Source organism: Drosophila melanogaster, chromosome 3L (assembly GCF_000001215.4).
Source record: "Drosophila melanogaster chromosome 3L".
NCBI classification, from domain to species: Eukaryota; Metazoa; Arthropoda; class Insecta; order Diptera; family Drosophilidae; genus Drosophila; species Drosophila melanogaster.
This window is the reverse complement of record NT_037436.4, coordinates 1,602,924-1,618,202: the sequence shown is the minus strand read 5'-3', so window position 1 is coordinate 1,618,202 and position 15,279 is coordinate 1,602,924. Positions and strand designations below refer to the sequence as shown.

The 15,279-nt window shown below is 50.1% G+C and overlaps 4 protein-coding genes and 1 non-coding gene across 12 annotated transcripts; 2 read left to right on the top strand and 3 right to left on the bottom strand.

Annotated features, from left to right (window-relative positions):
- Positions 1 to 12: 12 nt before the first annotated feature.
- asRNA:CR45814 (antisense RNA:CR45814) lies at positions 13 to 718 on the bottom strand. The gene has a single exon (NR_133152.1).
- On the top strand, positions 45 to 855 carry CG13926 (uncharacterized protein). Its single transcript, NM_139376.4, has 2 exons — positions 45 to 496; positions 582 to 855. Exons 1-2 carry the CDS (start codon positions 101 to 103, stop codon positions 777 to 779), a joined length of 594 nt encoding a protein of 197 aa, NP_647633.1. The 5' UTR covers positions 45 to 100; the 3' UTR covers positions 780 to 855.
- On the bottom strand, positions 848 to 15,249 carry CG18170 (uncharacterized protein). 2 transcript variants are annotated; one of them, NM_001031926.2, is made up of 12 exons: positions 14,954 to 15,249; positions 14,804 to 14,896; positions 13,147 to 14,745; positions 12,681 to 13,044; positions 12,542 to 12,614; positions 12,172 to 12,482; positions 11,303 to 12,117; positions 11,089 to 11,243; positions 10,136 to 11,033; positions 9,915 to 10,069; positions 1,441 to 1,685; positions 848 to 1,374 (listed from the first exon to the last, which is right to left on the bottom strand). In NM_001031926.2, exons 1-3 carry the CDS (start codon positions 15,170 to 15,172, stop codon positions 13,570 to 13,572), a joined length of 1,488 nt encoding a protein of 495 aa, NP_001027097.1. In that variant the 5' UTR covers positions 15,173 to 15,249; the 3' UTR covers positions 848 to 1,374; positions 1,441 to 1,685; positions 9,915 to 10,069; positions 10,136 to 11,033; positions 11,089 to 11,243; positions 11,303 to 12,117; positions 12,172 to 12,482; positions 12,542 to 12,614; positions 12,681 to 13,044; positions 13,147 to 13,569. The 2 variants fall into 2 exon arrangements, with proteins under 2 accessions (NP_001027097.1, NP_001027098.1); NM_001031927.2 differs by having other exon boundaries at positions 848 to 1,685; positions 9,915 to 11,033.
- CG33791 (uncharacterized protein) lies at positions 848 to 15,249 on the bottom strand. Of its 6 annotated transcripts, none has more exons than NM_001169851.1 (12): positions 14,954 to 15,249; positions 14,804 to 14,896; positions 13,147 to 14,745; positions 12,681 to 13,044; positions 12,542 to 12,614; positions 12,172 to 12,482; positions 11,303 to 12,117; positions 11,089 to 11,243; positions 10,136 to 11,033; positions 9,915 to 10,069; positions 1,441 to 1,685; positions 848 to 1,383 (listed from the first exon to the last, which is right to left on the bottom strand). In NM_001169851.1, exons 3-12 carry the CDS (start codon positions 13,372 to 13,374, stop codon positions 902 to 904), a joined length of 3,726 nt encoding a protein of 1,241 aa, NP_001163322.1. In that variant the 5' UTR covers positions 13,375 to 14,745; positions 14,804 to 14,896; positions 14,954 to 15,249; the 3' UTR covers positions 848 to 901. The 6 variants fall into 6 exon arrangements, with proteins under 6 accessions (NP_001163322.1, NP_001027099.1, NP_001027100.1 ...); NM_001031928.2 differs by having other exon boundaries at positions 848 to 1,374; NM_001031929.2 differs by having other exon boundaries at positions 848 to 1,685; positions 9,915 to 11,033.
- Positions 2,402 to 7,507, top strand: CG12105 (uncharacterized protein; the record flags this gene model as incomplete). 2 transcript variants are annotated; one of them, NM_139375.2, is made up of 1 exon in its annotated part: positions 2,402 to 7,507. In NM_139375.2, one exon carries the CDS (start codon positions 2,628 to 2,630, stop codon positions 7,155 to 7,157), a length of 4,530 nt encoding a protein of 1,509 aa, NP_647632.2. In that variant the 3' UTR covers positions 7,158 to 7,507. The 2 variants fall into 2 exon arrangements, with proteins under 2 accessions (NP_647632.2, NP_001261268.1); NM_001274339.1 differs by having other exon boundaries at positions 3,693 to 7,507.
- Positions 15,250 to 15,279: the final 30 nt, after the last annotated feature.

Below are 15,279 nucleotides of genomic sequence, written 5' to 3'. Positions count from 1 at the left end.
GAAAGCATCGATAAGGTAGTTCCTTTTTGCTCATCTCCATAACATCTCCTCCCCCAACAAAGCGGGCATATCGAATTCTGGAATAGTCCACCGCTCGAAAATGTCGCTATTCGGTCTGATAGTCTCCGGACGCCTGCCCCAATCGGATTTTGTGGCCGTGGACGCCACCAAGTTGCTCGTGAATGTGCCCGACATAGAATCCGTCAACTACCTGGTAGTATTCCTCACCGGCGTATCACCCCTGCCCGTCGGCACCTCCGCTGCGATATATTTCAGCTGGCCGGACGCGAACGCAGCACCCACATGGCAGTATCTGGGTCACATAAACAACACCAAGCCCTCCGCCATCTTCAAAATCGCCCAGCTGAAGAAGAGTCACGAGCTGGAGGCCCAGGCTCACGGGATGGTCTTCGGCAGCCAGGAGATCTCACACATCGCACAGATTGGAGTTTCCCTCGAACCGGAGCTAACGGTGGCCCAACAGACGCCAGCCGTGGTAAGTTCTGAAGATCAGTAGTTGCCAACCGATTTGATTGGCGCAATAATTGCGATTCAAATCTAACCCCATTTCCAATTTTCAGTCCACTGCCAACGACAACAAGCAATTTGGTCAGCGAATGCTGGAGAACTTCTTCAACTACGCCTCCAGCTTCGGAGTGGCAGCCAGAGACATCCCGCCCATCTCGAGCGAGACCTTTGTGCCCTTCTCCGTCGTTCAAAATTGGTATACGAATTTCCAGCGTCGCATGGAACAGAATCCAAACTTTTGGAAGTACTGAGCAAAAGACAATGGAGGCGTCGCCTCCACAAGTTGTTGATATTACAAGTAAAGTTTTATATTTATATTCTTTCTGTAACTATTACCTATCTTTATTGGTGGACTTACAAAGGAGGATTCAAACTAGGGCTGTGGTTTTGTTGGGTCCAGTTCCGACTCCCCGGGAGTGCTTTGGGTTTCATTTCTACTGCCGTAATCTTTAGCAGGTCTGCGCTTTATGAATTCTGTATTGGAGGGCGCAGTCCGGAATGGTCCACGAGAAGTTGGCGTCGGAGCTGGAGCCGACCCTGATTTCTTTTTGCTTAAGGATTCTTGTCTTGTAGAAGGAGATATGCCGTCGTGAGAGGGTGAAGGTGACTTTCTAGACGGACTGCGGGAGGCCGATGCCCTGGGAACTACACTCGGTGCTGGAGCAGAGCCCGATCTCTTCCAAGCTGACGGTGATGCGCCATCATATGCAGAAGCATCTGGTTCCCTATTTCGAGCAGCTGAATCTTCATCAACCAGATTAGGAGCTGGAGCCGAGCCGGACCGCTGCTTTCCACCCCTTGGAGGTCTACTTGGCAGACTGATCAGTGGCTTACGGGGTGCTGGACCTGTAGGAGCTATAGACGCAGATGGAGACGAATCGGATCTCTTTTTTCCTCCAGATTCGCCCTTACCTGGTGGCGGCGACGAACCGCCCTTTGGTGGAGCGGCTGGTGGCTTAGTACTGGGTTTCGATTGCGCATCCGCCTTGGCCTTTGCCTGCTGCTTCTTGATCCGATCCTCGATTCGCTTCTTGTTCTCCGGCGTCAGCTCTCCGAAGATGCTTGTGATCAGGGCCTTGTACTCGTTGTAGTGCTGCACCTTGTTGCCCGTCGCTGGCGAGGCGCTGGGCGGTCGTCCGTGATAGGACACGCAGCGCCTGCGAGGAAGAAACAGAATGGGATTAGAATTGCTGAATGGACACCCAGTATTACCCCACGTCACCCAAATAGCGCCGTGCTCTGTGGTCTATTTAAACAATAGCATTGTCGGTGGGCGACGCGAGCTGATTTTTATTCGGTCTCTTTGCCTGTCGTTCTTTTTTTTTTTGTGGCCCGCAAAAAACCAATTTGGCAAGCTGACATATATATTTCGGCTATATAGCAGACCCTATCCGATGTGCATATACAAGAGCGCTCCTCGGTCTGCCCAGCATCCGAAACACGCGCGACCTCCCCTGACCAAACTTTGATTTCTATTGTTTTACAAGATCTATCAACATTGATATGCCCTGTAGTTAATTCATCCATGTGGTCCATGAGTCTACATAGGAATCATGTCCAGTTATTTCAGTTGGCTTAGATAAGTCGAGCAGATTAGTATTATCTACATTTTGCTGAGTGGAGGGAATTTTTTAATAAACGAATAGCACATATTTTAACACTGAGAAGATAATAAAATTATGTTTACGTTAGCTGAGAGAACATTATTATAAATTATAAATACTAAACACTTTCTTGAACAACAAATAGCTGGCTTGTTTTTATCTTATAGCACCAAGTGATTTGAACAGTTTTATTTTGGTGAATTGAAAACAACCACTATAAGTACCCATCTGCAGGGCATTGTTAATTCGATCCTTATGCTCACCTGACGCCGCACAACTCATGTGCAATTACATAGATTGCAGACTGATCAATGATCGGATGGTTGCCAGCGAGGCGCAGCCACTGGGAACGAATTGAGATAGACGGATCACGGTGCATCCGCCGACGGATTGCGCCAGTTTAGCTTGCAACGTGTTGAGTGATACATAGTCGATTGTGATCGGAGGAATAAGCCCGCTTTGGTCGCGTGTTGGCCACGACAATAGGTCAGCAGGATGATGACAAAGACACAGCAGGCGGATTGGCCGGCAGAATCGGGGGAAGCAGAGGAGCAGACATTGATGTCGCAGGCAGCAGCTAATAATAATATTCATAATTCGCAGTGGCTTGTTGATGGCATCGCAAATCAGGGAGCTGAGTCAGCCGTGTTTTGTTGGTCAAAGGCGGCGGCGCCGGAAGTGCTCGGAATGGCAGGGCAATTTCCGGTTGGCCAAGGAATCGCTTGGCAGAGCAGCTTTCCCATGAATCACGCGGGTGGAAGCAGGAACATGCAGGTCTGCCAGACATATTACCAAACAATGCAAACAGGAAAGTTTCCCTTGCATCTGAAATCAAGGAGCAACCAAGGATTTCCCTTGTTTTTCTTCAAGCACCAGAAAGAAGCAGAGAACCACACAATTTTAGATGAAACTCAACTATTCAGCCCACATCATGTATACGCACCGTGCACAGCAAGATTCCCCATACATCAAGTATACGCCCCGTGGCAGATGAACTTTCCCAGACTGCTGCAATTGCCCCGCAAGAATTCCGACGGCCATTTCCCAGAAATGAGCACCACCATGACCCGACGCGGACAGGTGGCCAGCTCACACGCTGAGCAGGCGTCCCAGGAATTTCCCATAATTAAAAAACGATTTGTTAGCTTTCCCAATTATCGAGCAATGTCTGAAGATGAGCCCGAATACCCACATCCACATCCACCCACCGCCGCCACAACAACAATGACGCAGCCGGGCCTCGACAAAGTCACCGAAATAGACAAAATAGACGAAATAGATGTAGGCGGAGGAGGAGCTGGTGTACATAAGGTGCCGCCGATGTTTGATAATGAACCCGAGGCCGAGGAGCAGACGGCGGCGGCAGAAGCACTCTCATTCGCATTAAACTTGAACGTGGCAAGGGAAATCGAGCATCAACAGGCGGAAAATCTTAATGACGCCTTCGGCCAGCGGCGACACGACCACAAAAACGACGACGCCATGGATGGGGCCAAAAATAAACGCGAAATATGCGAGCAAAGCAAATTAGAGAAGGCCGAAGATCATAATGAGCCAAATATGAGAGATCGCGAGCAGCAGTCAATATGTTTGGCCAGGGAGCAGACAATAGATGCGAATGGGCAACAGCATCAGCAGCAGCAGCAGCACCAAAATCAGAATCTGAATCGGAATACCAACCACCAGCAGTACGGCGATCTCTCAGACGCCCGCGAATCGTCGCCAGAGCAAGTGGACGTGGATCTCGGTCGGCTACTGACCCGCGAGCGAAACCCAAATCCGAATCCGAATCCAAATCCGAACGCGAATCGAAGTCGGCCAAATATAGAATTACTGAAAAGCTCCGTGCGCGCCTTCCTCACCGAGAGGAACTGGGATTGGGACTGGGAGCTGCTCGACCTTTTGACCGACGCCATCGAAGTGATCTGTGCCCATCCGGAGACGGGTAACCTTTGGAGCGAGGTGGCCGCCGGAGCGGACATGACCGTGAGCAAAGTCAGCGAGGAGCGGGAGACAGATACGGTGGTCGAGGTTTACCCCGCCGAGCAACTACTGGATCAGCCGACGGAACAGGCGGATGACAACAACAATACTAGCGCCACAGAGCAGCAGCCCAGCGAGATGAAATACGAGCTGAAGACACCCAGTCCATCACTGCCCAGCAGGAGTCCGCGTCCGGAGTCGCCAGTCACTAGATTGGGTGCCACGAGTCGTAGTATACGCAATGTGGAGCCTAGTGCTCCCGCTACGCATGCTCCGTTGCTGGGCGATATAAAGCGCACATCCATCAGCCGCGACAGCACCTCCTCCATCGATGTGGATTCTGTGCTACCCGAAAGGACACGTCTGCGGCGCCAGCGACGCGTCCGCTCGCAGGACTCCGTGGAGGAGAAGCCCGAGGATGTGATCGAGCGGCTGAACAAGCTCAAGGCAAGAATCTCCGGTGCACTCAGCGAGGTGAAGGGAGTGCTCAAGCAGTACAGCACGGAGAGCGAGGCGGAATCTGCGGCGGAGCAGACCCAGTCGACACCAGTTGGAGATCAAGCTGCTCCAGTGTCCTTTCGATTTGTGAAGAAAGTCCGGCGACGCAGCTACTTCGATGAGGCCGAGGAGGAAAAGGAGCAAGCTGGAGAGGAACTGGTAAATGCCTCCAAGGATACTAAGGTGCAAAGAGAACAGACACCATTTGCTAGGGAGCTCTTGGAAGATTCAGCAGAACGGGATGCTCAAACAAATGGAAAGCAGAAACTTAATGCAAGCAAAGAAACAAAAACTAGTGAAAAGGATTTTAAAGAGGTAATCGAAGTCAGTAAAAAAGAAGAAAAGAATGATAATCAAGAATCGAAAGAGTTGGAAAACCAAGATGGAAAGCTGCCAAAGGACCAAGATTATTTGGATGTCAAGCCGCCAATGGAAAGTAAGGAATATTCTGAGCCACTGGCGGTGAAGCTTGGAGAGGATGTTTCAAAATCGCCTTCTAATGAATCTAGTGATACTAAAATCTCAGAGGTAAAAGGTGAAGAACCAAAAATGAATGGAGAACTTCCGAAGACAGGCGAACAAGTCAAGCAACCCGAGAAAAGCAAAACCCAGGCCAAAATAGAGTTCCTGGCCAAGGTGCAGAGTGAACTCAAGTCAAAATCCGTCAAAGATGTTACTCCCAAGGAGCAAACTACCAAGGAAGAAACCCATAAGGGGTTCTCTCCCAAAAGAGAAGCGACTCCCAAGGAATCGGAACCCAAAGGAACTACAGAAGTTGACAAAAGTAATGATGTGTCCGTAATCAAACCATCTGAGCCAGATGAGTCACCCACATCGCCACCAGCGTCCAAGACCAAGAAGAAAGTCATCGTGAAGGTGAAGAACCCCAGACGCGCCTCGATCGCCGCCGTGGAACCATCCAAGATCAAGGTGGAGCCGGCCGTCGAGCAGAGCGATGTTCTCATCACTCAGAGGCGACCCTCCGACTCGGAGGCGATTGTCAAGCGCAAGAAGAAGCTGAAATTAATGGGCGACACGGCTGCCCCATCCACATCTACATGCACATCCCCAAGAGCAGCATCATCGACAACAAAAGATTGCATTGGCAACTCGAGGGAAACGGCATCGATAGCCGAGGAGAAGGAGACGGCCACCAGTGAACAATTGGCTACGCCAGAGGTCACCGCGGTGCCAGCCAAGTTGCCCAGTGCCAAGAGCGGCCAAGTTGTAGTTGCAGCAGCAACACCGGCGACAACTGCAACACCAGCGGCCAAATCAAAGATCGATGCCGATCCGGCGATTGACAATCTAGCGCCAGCAGGCGAAGGAACCAGACGCGCCAGCCTGAAACTAGCGGAGTTGGTTGGTGAAACGGTGCTGGTGGTGCCGGCAGCTACCGCAGCCCCGCAAGATCCATTGCCCGAGTCCAAGGAACCCATCATCGATCAGGAGGCTCTGGTGCCAGCGACGCCGCAACAGGTGGCCATCGGCGCTGACATTGCGCCGCAAATAGCAGCGACATTGGTGCACGAAGAGTCATCGCCAGAGCAGCAGTCACAGTCGTCCGCCGAAGCTACAAAAGCCGGAGAGCAGCCGCCTCCCGGCGACAGTCTAGCCACCATGCCGGAGCTGAAAGTACTCGCCGGACCGGTGCAGCCCGTCAAGATCGAGACGGTCGAGCAGCCGCACGATGCGGCCAAGAATCAGGAGTCGCTCGTAAAGAAGAAGCCTACGCATCTGAAGAAACTGGTGCGCAAGAATTCCATTGACAAGGAGCCCGAGAAGCAGGAGAAGAATGACTCCAGCAAGCTGAGCAACATACTGCGCGACAGGAACAAGATCAACGAGCTGTCCTCCAGGATCAACAAGCTTACTCCGCCCAAGAAGCAAGCGAAACCAAAGGAGGAGGCGAAAAAGGCAACGACTGCAAATGAGGATAGCGCGAAGCCCGAAGAAGCAACTCCCGCGGAGGAAACAACTGCCGAAACCCCAGCTCTAGAGGAGGTCGAACCGGAACCTGAAGTCGAGCCTGCGCCGGAGCCCAAGAAGCCGCGCAAGATCAAAAAGAAGGTGATCATCAAGAGACAGAAGCGACGCCTCTCCGTCGGCGACACATTCTTCCTGCAGCCCGAGCCGGAGGAGCCTGCCATCCCGGAGGTGGAGACCATCGAGCGGGCCATAGCCTACGTGACGGACGACGAGGAGGACCCCAAGGCGCCAGCGGAGGAGCCCGAGCCTGTCAATGAACTCAAATCCTGCCTGCACGTAAGGGAGTACAAGATTGGCGACCTGGTGCTCTACGCGGAGCGCTATCGTAAGACGCAGGTGCGCTGGAAGCGCGGCCGTGTACTGGAACGGATCACCAGCATCTCGTACAAGCTGGAGATCGAGGGAAAGGAGGTGCCCGCCCACGTCAGCTATATCAAGAAGTACACCGGGCGGAAGGTGCGCTTTGGCACCAAGGAGTACCTGGAGATCGACTACGAGCAGGTGGCCGAGGAGGAGCGCCGGGCGGCCAGCTACAGCATATGGAACATGGTGTAGACACCAGCAGAACAGCAAACCAACCCACCGAATCCCACCCAGTGGTGTCCCGTGTCCCGTGTCCATTGTCCCGTGTGTCCAGCCAACTTTGAGTGCAATTAAAAAATTGTCCGCCATGCGAGGTAATTTTTTAAGGATCTCAACTCGACATTCAGTTACGTTATAGTGAGTGATTCGTCCTAGTCGGTCTATATATGTACATATATCTAACGTAGTAGTAGCCTAGTCTTATGTGTATCCTAGTGTTTAGTGTAACTTATTCCAGGCCTTCGTTTACATCTAAGTATAATCTGTATGTGTAATTATAAACAAGCTATTTATTGATAAATAAAGCGGAGAATATTTCAGTTATGCGAGGTGGTTCTATTTTGGGCCGCTCCAAAGCCAATTACTCATAAAACTTTTATGGATCTGTTTATTCCGATGCTTGCCATTCGACGATTGATGCTTCCCGCGAATCTCGATCCTCCTCCCCGTTGTCCGGTTTATTTATAAAAGCCTATCTGAGCAATCCGATGAATGAATAGTGCACGACCTACCAGGGTCAGGCAAACAGCTCAATCAGCAGTCGCCATTAGATGCCACCCACTCCTCCATCAGTGTCCAAATAGCCACCAAAAATACCCTCAAATTCTCCCCAGAGAAATGCGTGCCATTAATAAAACTTTGGCGGGATTTTGCCGTGCAGTGGCCTGCATTTGATCTGTATATATACATACATATATCTCGGATATATAGAAAACGAAACAAAAACATTCCGCCCAAGATCATCGGACATTTCTCATAATTGATTGTCAAGGCGTTTGGCTCGGCGCTACAGGAATTCTTAGCGAGAATCTCTCGCAATTATCTGAGATTTTAATTCGTGGTGACAAAAACAACAAAGAAGCTCGGAAAAACACACATCGCACATGCCACCCATAAACATCTACGAACATCATATCGCTCGGGGAATCAGTTTGGGATTGGGATTGGGATGGGTTCGGGGATGGGAATGGGAATGAGGCATGCCATCATATAGTAGACGCGCGGACCTGCGAATATGCTACATTCCTAAGGCCTCGGGCGGGATTTTCATTCAGTTCTCGGGGCTGGCAACCAAGTACTAAATGTGCGATCAAGACATTATGTGAGTACACCGGAAGAAATCACATATCATGTCTGTTGTTGTCGCGGGGCTGTCGAATAAATTATTCCGAACAGGCAAACAAAGGAGATACAATTTGACATTTCTCAATCAGAAATCAGGTAATTTTAATAAATCAATTACATTTAATGGAAAATAAATGATGAAAGATAAATCGGTTCATAGCGTCAAAAGTGAAGGAAATAGCTTAGATATTTATAGAACCTATATTTTTTCCAGTGCACCTACATATTTGCACCAAGCAATTGAAAAACAAAGCACATTTCATTCTATATGTTCGGAATTTCGAGTTGAGCGATAGTTGGAAACACTTATGAAGACCGAAACATCAAAGATTTCAAGTGCAGAGAAGAGTCCTCGCAGGCTGTTTTTTTTTTGTTTTTTTTTTTTTGCTCATGAAATCATATATCTCTTTCGTACATAATATTATTTTGAATTTCCCCCAGACGTGCTGTTTCGTGGTCGGGCCGGCAATATTGTTTCCATAAATCAGCGCAGAAATCTAGCGCAGCGCACTGGCGTTATTAGGGACGACCATTGTTGGATTCGCATGCGAATGAGACTTTGGTGGAGCGGCGAGATACAATATCTATAGGGTCTATAAGGCGAACGAACACGGGCAACCGTTGATGCGGGGATGTGTTTCGCTATCAAACGCCGCGAATCTGTGCCAAGTTCCTTGCGCCAGTTCTCTGCGAGCACAATGCGATGTCCAACATCGACATGGCTGTCCGCGATCTGCAACGAGGTCGTTCGGATCGGGCCAATTACTAACAACGCAGTTGCCAAATTCAACAAATTATTTGGAGCCGACGGCAATTGATCGTTTCGGAGCTTACTAACAACTAGACCCTAAATTATTACGCCAACCAGGTCAGAGAATCACCTCACTATATGGTTAGGTAGAGGTGGGGGAGCAGGCAAACGAACTTTCGGGGGCGCCAGATGAACTCTGGCGAGGCCAAGTGCGTTACACCACCGAAAACCAAACAACTATATATTTGGCAGAGTTTACAGAAGAAGCGTTTTACAAGTTTGTAAAATATCTTTGGGGCAGAACAACCTTGGCACACAAAGCGGTATCAACACTCAACTAGTGACACTGATTAGTGCCTAGTACTTTGATTAAGTGCCATAAGCACTAAATTAAGTTACTTGAAACAATAGAGCTAGTTTCTGAAAGTTTTGGAGGGAGGAATTGAAAACAGTCGTTTTTCAGTTTGGAATCGAATTTGGCCATTTCAAATCTGCAAAGATTTCTTTTATATAGACCATGCAAATGGACATACCCCTTCGTGCTCGCCAAACACTGGGTATCCTAACTAAAACCTGTGCGGTTGGCATGCTTTTGGCTCGGGTATCACCATCGCTAATCGCCATCACCATGACGCAGCCCGCCGCCATCTTGCCACCTCGGAATCTCGGCTGGCGAGCGATGCCCGTGGGGAAGGCGTCCGCGGAGGAGGCGCCACCAACACCGATTGACACCGATCTGAAGGTGCGTCGACGCTAATCGCACCTTAATTGAATCACCCGAAGGGGAGTAGCCCAAGGCCTGGCATTGCACCTTGACATTTGGAAGACGGGGTGTACTACTATCTAGGACTTACGATTCGTTTTCGTTCTTGAGGAGCGCCGTGTCGAAACGCGGCTGCACGTAAGACCAGGCGCCCATGTTCTTGTGCTCCTCCTGGGCCCACAGCAGCTCCGCCTTGGGATACAGCTCCAGCTGCTGGCTGATCAGGTCGTAGGGGAAGGGACAGAGCTGGAGGATGCGCCCAATCATGGTTATCATGAACAAGAAGAGGTGTCGCGTTGGGAGGCGTCTCACCTGTTCCACCCTCACCAGGGCCACCGTCTCCACCTGCTCGTGATCGTCGCGCTCCTTGACGAGATCGTAGTAGACCTTTCCCGAGCAGAAGACCAGCTTCTGGACGCAGTCGGGCTGCTTGCCGGCGGGTCCTTTGTCGGGAATGATGCGCTGGAAGCAACTGCACTCGTTGAAGTCCTTGAAGGGACTTCGCGCCAGCGGATGGCGGAGCAGTGACTTGGGCGAGAAGTTAATCAGCGGCTTCCGGAAGCCCATCTTCACCTGGCGGCGCAGGCAGTGGAACAGATTTGCGGGCGTGGAGAGATTCGTCACAATCCAGTTGACATTCATTAGCTGGCGAGCCACAAAGTCAGCGTCGCAGGTATCCGGATAGACGTCCGGATCGTCGTCGCTCATCTGCAGGAAGCGCTCAATGCGGCCGGAAGAGTGCTCCGGGCCCATGCCCTCCATGCTGTGTGGCAGCAACATGACGACTCCGGACTGGCGCACCCACTTGGTTTCGCCGCTGGCTATGAACGTGTCGATGATGCACTGCGCCGTGTTGCAGAAGTCCCCAAACTGGCCTTCCCACATGACCAGAGCATTGGGACTGGCCATGGAGTAGCCGTGCTCGAAGCCAAGGACCGCACACTCCGACAGGGAGCTGTTGGAGACGGAGTAGGGCGCCTGGTCGGGATAGAGGTGGTCCAGTGAGTTGTACACCACCTTGTCCTCCGACTGGTGGTGCAGGACGTGGTGCCGGTGCGAAAAGGTGCCGCGCTCCACATCTTGGCCGGATAGTCGAACGTGGATGCCCTCCTTAAGGAGCGAGCCGAAGGCGAAGGCCTCGCCCAGCGACCAGTCAGCCACTTTGTCCTGCACCATCTGCGTGCGCTGGGCCAGTATGCGAAGGATGCCCCTGGAAAGGATTGCCATGGTTAGGAAGGAATATAACCCATCCATTCTGTACTCACTTGTGTGTCTCGAACTTGTGCTCCGGCGGCGGAGGAGTCGAGAACATGTTGCCAATCGTCTTCAGGGTGTCCGTGCTGATGCCAGTGGGGCACAGTTTCAGGCGATCGCGACCCTCGAAGAATCCTGGCCAGGGAGAGTCGATCCAAGAGGAATACTGCGAAATGCAGATTATCAATTGAATGGGGCGACTGGCTTGTCAGCAAATCGACTCACCTTTATGGTCTTGATGGTCTTGGACTTGGCCCAAGCGTCCTCGCAGATCTTTTCGTAGCTTGACACCATTGCCTTGAACTCGCTATCCGTGACGACTCCCTCCTTGATCAACTTATCGGCGTAGAGCTGGAGGCATGGCTTCAGTTTTTTTATGCGCTGGTACATCAGCGGCTGGGTGAACATGGGTTCATCCGCCTCATTGTGCCCGTTGCGTCGGTAGCCAACTATGTCGATGACCACATCCTTCTTGAATCGTGTCCGATAGTCGATGGCAATGCGAGCGCACTGGATGCACGCCTCCGGATCGTCCGCATTCACGTGCAGTATCGGAGCATTCACCACCTTGGCAACGTCCGTGCAGTAGCGCGAGGAGCGGGAGAAACGCGGATCTGTCGTGAAGCCCACCTGGTTGTTGGACACAATGTGAATGGTGCCGTAGGTGGTGTAGTTGGGCAAGTCGGACAGATGCATTGATTCGTAGACCACGCCCTGACCGGAAAAGGAGGCATCTCCGTGGATAATGATGGGCATCACCGTGCTGCCACATGTGTCGCCCCGTTGGAACATCTCCGCTCGGGCCTTACCCAGGAGCACCGGGTTGACGTGCTCCAAGTGAGAGGGATTCGCCACCACGGTGATGCGCACCATGCGGTTTGTCTGTCGGTTGAGCCGCTCTTGAAACACGCCCAGATGGTACTTAACGTCGCCAGATCCGGAATCGGTGGCCTGCAAGCCGTGGAACTGAGACAGGATGTCCGAAATGGGCTTGCGACAGATGTTGGCGAGGACATTGAGGCGCCCTCGATGCGCCATTCCTAGAAGACGTTTTGGATTAGTGATAGAAAAGGTTTTGGTCCCATGAGATGTACCTATTAAAATTGACTCCACGCCATGGTCCGTGGCCCGGTCAACCACCTCCTTTATAGCGGGTATCATAATGTCGCATCCCTCCAGTCCGAAACGCTTCTCCGACGAGAACTTTTTCGCCAGGAAGTTTTCGAATCCCGTCGAGCGAGTGAGACGCTCTAGGATGAGCTTCTTTTCCTCCTTGGTCAAGTCCAGGCCTCCAGGCTTCTCGAAACGGTCGCGAAGCCAGTTGGTCTTTGTCAACGACGTGATCTGCATGTACTCCACTCCAATGTGGCCGCAATAGATGCGCTCCAAGCGATCCAGGATCTCTCTGGTGGGAAGAAAGGTACTTATTATTTTCTCGGTGGATTGGATCTATTGGAAACCCACTTTAGTGACAGAAATTCCTGATCACCGCCTATCATTGTGGATGAGGGCAACTTGAACACGGTATTGAGGTCATCTGCAATAAAGGTATATAGATTCAGTTATTCAGTTAGATAACTTCTAACCACAATAATTGGCTTACTAAATATATAGGAGAAGTGCTGGCGGAGCACCTCCCTGGCGGCATGTCGCTGGGTGCCATCCACCGACGTACGCTTCTTCGGACCAACAATACCCAAGGGATCCAGATCGGCGGCCAAGTGACCGCGCGATTGATAGGCACGGATGATGGCCTGGATCACGTGGTGGTCATCAATGTTCTTCCAGTCGCTGGGAGGTGCGGCTGGAGCTGCAGATGCGCCACCGGAAGCCGTCCTTTCGCCCGACCGAGCCTTCACAGCTATCCTTTCAACCGGAGGACGTCTGTACTTCCGGGAGTGCGAAACCTGAAGAGGACTTCTCTTGGGGCTGGACCAATCGTTGCTGCTGAAGAGCTCGTTCCAGGACTGGACGCAGATTCAATTGGATAAATACACATTTTATTATTATTATAAATATATAATATAATTATTCAAACGTTATAAATATAAAGTAATTATAGGACTCACCTCATCTACGGAACTGGGATTGCGCTTCCACTTGTTGTAGAGTCCCTCGATGTAGGCGGCACTGCATCCATTGGCGAAGGAGTCCAGATCATGGACACCTCGCCGCTGTGAGGTCGTTTGAATGGTGCGGAGGGCTTGACGGGCGAGGACGTGTTGGTCAGTTCCCCGCAAACCCAGTGTCAGGCTCCTCCTGATCCGCGCCAGGCTCCTCAGACGACATTGGTTCATGTTCTAGAAGGGACTACCGAAATACCTGTTAAATTTTGAATTTGGTGCTTAGGGTTCGAAGGCTGAGAAAGTTGTGAGATCAGCTCATAGTAGGAATCACTTGTGGCAAGACGTGCTGAGATTCGTTAGGTTAGTTTCAGTTCAAAGGATGAAGAGGCTGCCCAACTTCCTTCTTGGGTTTCTGAGGATGAAGTGCTAGTCTTGAGTTGGTTTTCGCAGGCTTTTCACTGCCAACTCATCCCAATATATCCATGACTTGTCTTCGTCTTCTTTTGGTGTATTGAAAACCCTCAAAGGAATGTATTTTTCAGTCTTCGGCTTACTTAATTTGGATTTGTCCAACTTGGAAACGGGATTGGGCTTGATATTTGAGCTCGGCATATTATCCGATTTTGGGATAACCTTCTCTTCGGGCTTGAAAACCCTAAGTGCCGTTTTGAAATTCTTTGGCTTCTTTTTGGGAGTGTTCTCCAACAGCTTCGGTGTTTTACTGTCTTTCTTGGTTTTCACTGGCTCAATCGATTCAGACAACTTCTCATTTATGGCGATGTCATCAATATCGTTGATCAGTTCCTCAAGGGTCGCATATGTATCGCTCTTGTGTTTTGAAACATATGTGGATTTCTTTGTTTCTGGGTGAGATTGTGGTATATTGGCATTTTCAATGATTTCTTTAGCTACGGACTCCTTAGGGCTTTTTGAAGGCATTTTAATTTTCTTATTGCTTTTGATTTTATTCAACCTTTCCTTCCTTAGACGTAAACCCTTTTCGTAATAATTTTTGAAGTACATGACGTTAATTGGCTTTGAATTGGTTTTTGAACGCTTCTTCACAACCATTACTGGACCAATATGCCGCTTATACTTATCCAATGCATGTGCGTGTTTCCAGAATTTCATAAAAATTTCGAATGAGCCGAATTTCTTTTGAAAGTTGTTGCGCGAGTTTCCGGTTCTTCTGGAACCCGTCAAGATTTCTTCATGCTTATGTGGTTTTTCTGGCTTGTCTGGAGTATTTTTTTGCGACATTTTTCTGGTCAAGTTTTTGGAAATGTTGTGTGCCACTTCATTCCCCAATAAAATCGATGAATGAGCTTCACTGGCTATATTTGATCCGTTTATTGAACAGCCTTTCAGAATGCCATCTTTGGGCAATGTGGGCAGTTTCTGTTTGTCGTATATGCCAGAAGTTCTGATATCCGTTGAGTGTGAAAGCACTCCAATATCATGCTTTTGAGACTGAGCCACGCAACTGTTGAAGTCCGCTTCCGAAGTGTCCAAAGGACTCTGCTGTGCCGAAGAAGAGACTGCTTTTCTCCTTCCCAAAACTGGAGCCCCAATCGCTGCATCTGTTGGCGTTGTGGTTCCTATCTGTGATTAAAGAAAGAAATTGAAGAATAAAAAGCATATTAAAGAAGATCGAAATTACCGAGGGAAGAACATCTCCTTCTGCTTCTTTATTCCGAGGCGGTTGCGAGTCTATTTGTTTCTCTACCATTCCCTTGAAGAAATTCTGCCAGGTCTGCGAAATCAAAAGGCAATGTAAATAGGTATTTTGACCGCAGGTCATATAACCCACTCCATTGACCGAGCTAGTGTCCCCCAGCCACTTGGCGAACAGGCACTCCATGTGCCTGGCATTCGAAGTGCTCGACAGGGCATCCGATTCGAAGGAGCCCGATCGGTGTCCTGCAGACGCCTCTTGGATGGAGCCCACACTTAGGAGCTGGCATCGCTGGGAAGCGAGCTTCAGAAATATGCGAACATTGCTCCACGGCATTCTTTTGACACAGATCATATGAAAATTTTGCACTTTACGGTCCAAAAAATAATTCTATTGCATCTAATCTATTTTTAATAAAACTGTCAATTTTGATTACAGCAGCGTCGACTGAATATTTTTAA

Bases quoted from the DNA above. Each gene is read 5' to 3' on its own strand.
- CG13926 (NM_139376.4), top strand. From the start codon at position 101: ATGTCGCTATTCGGTCTGATAGTCTCCGGACGCCTGCCCCAATCGGAT. The intron at 497-581 runs GTAAGTTCTGAA...TCCAATTTTCAG, and splicing joins CCCAACAGACGCCAGCCGTG to TCCACTGCCAACGACAACAA.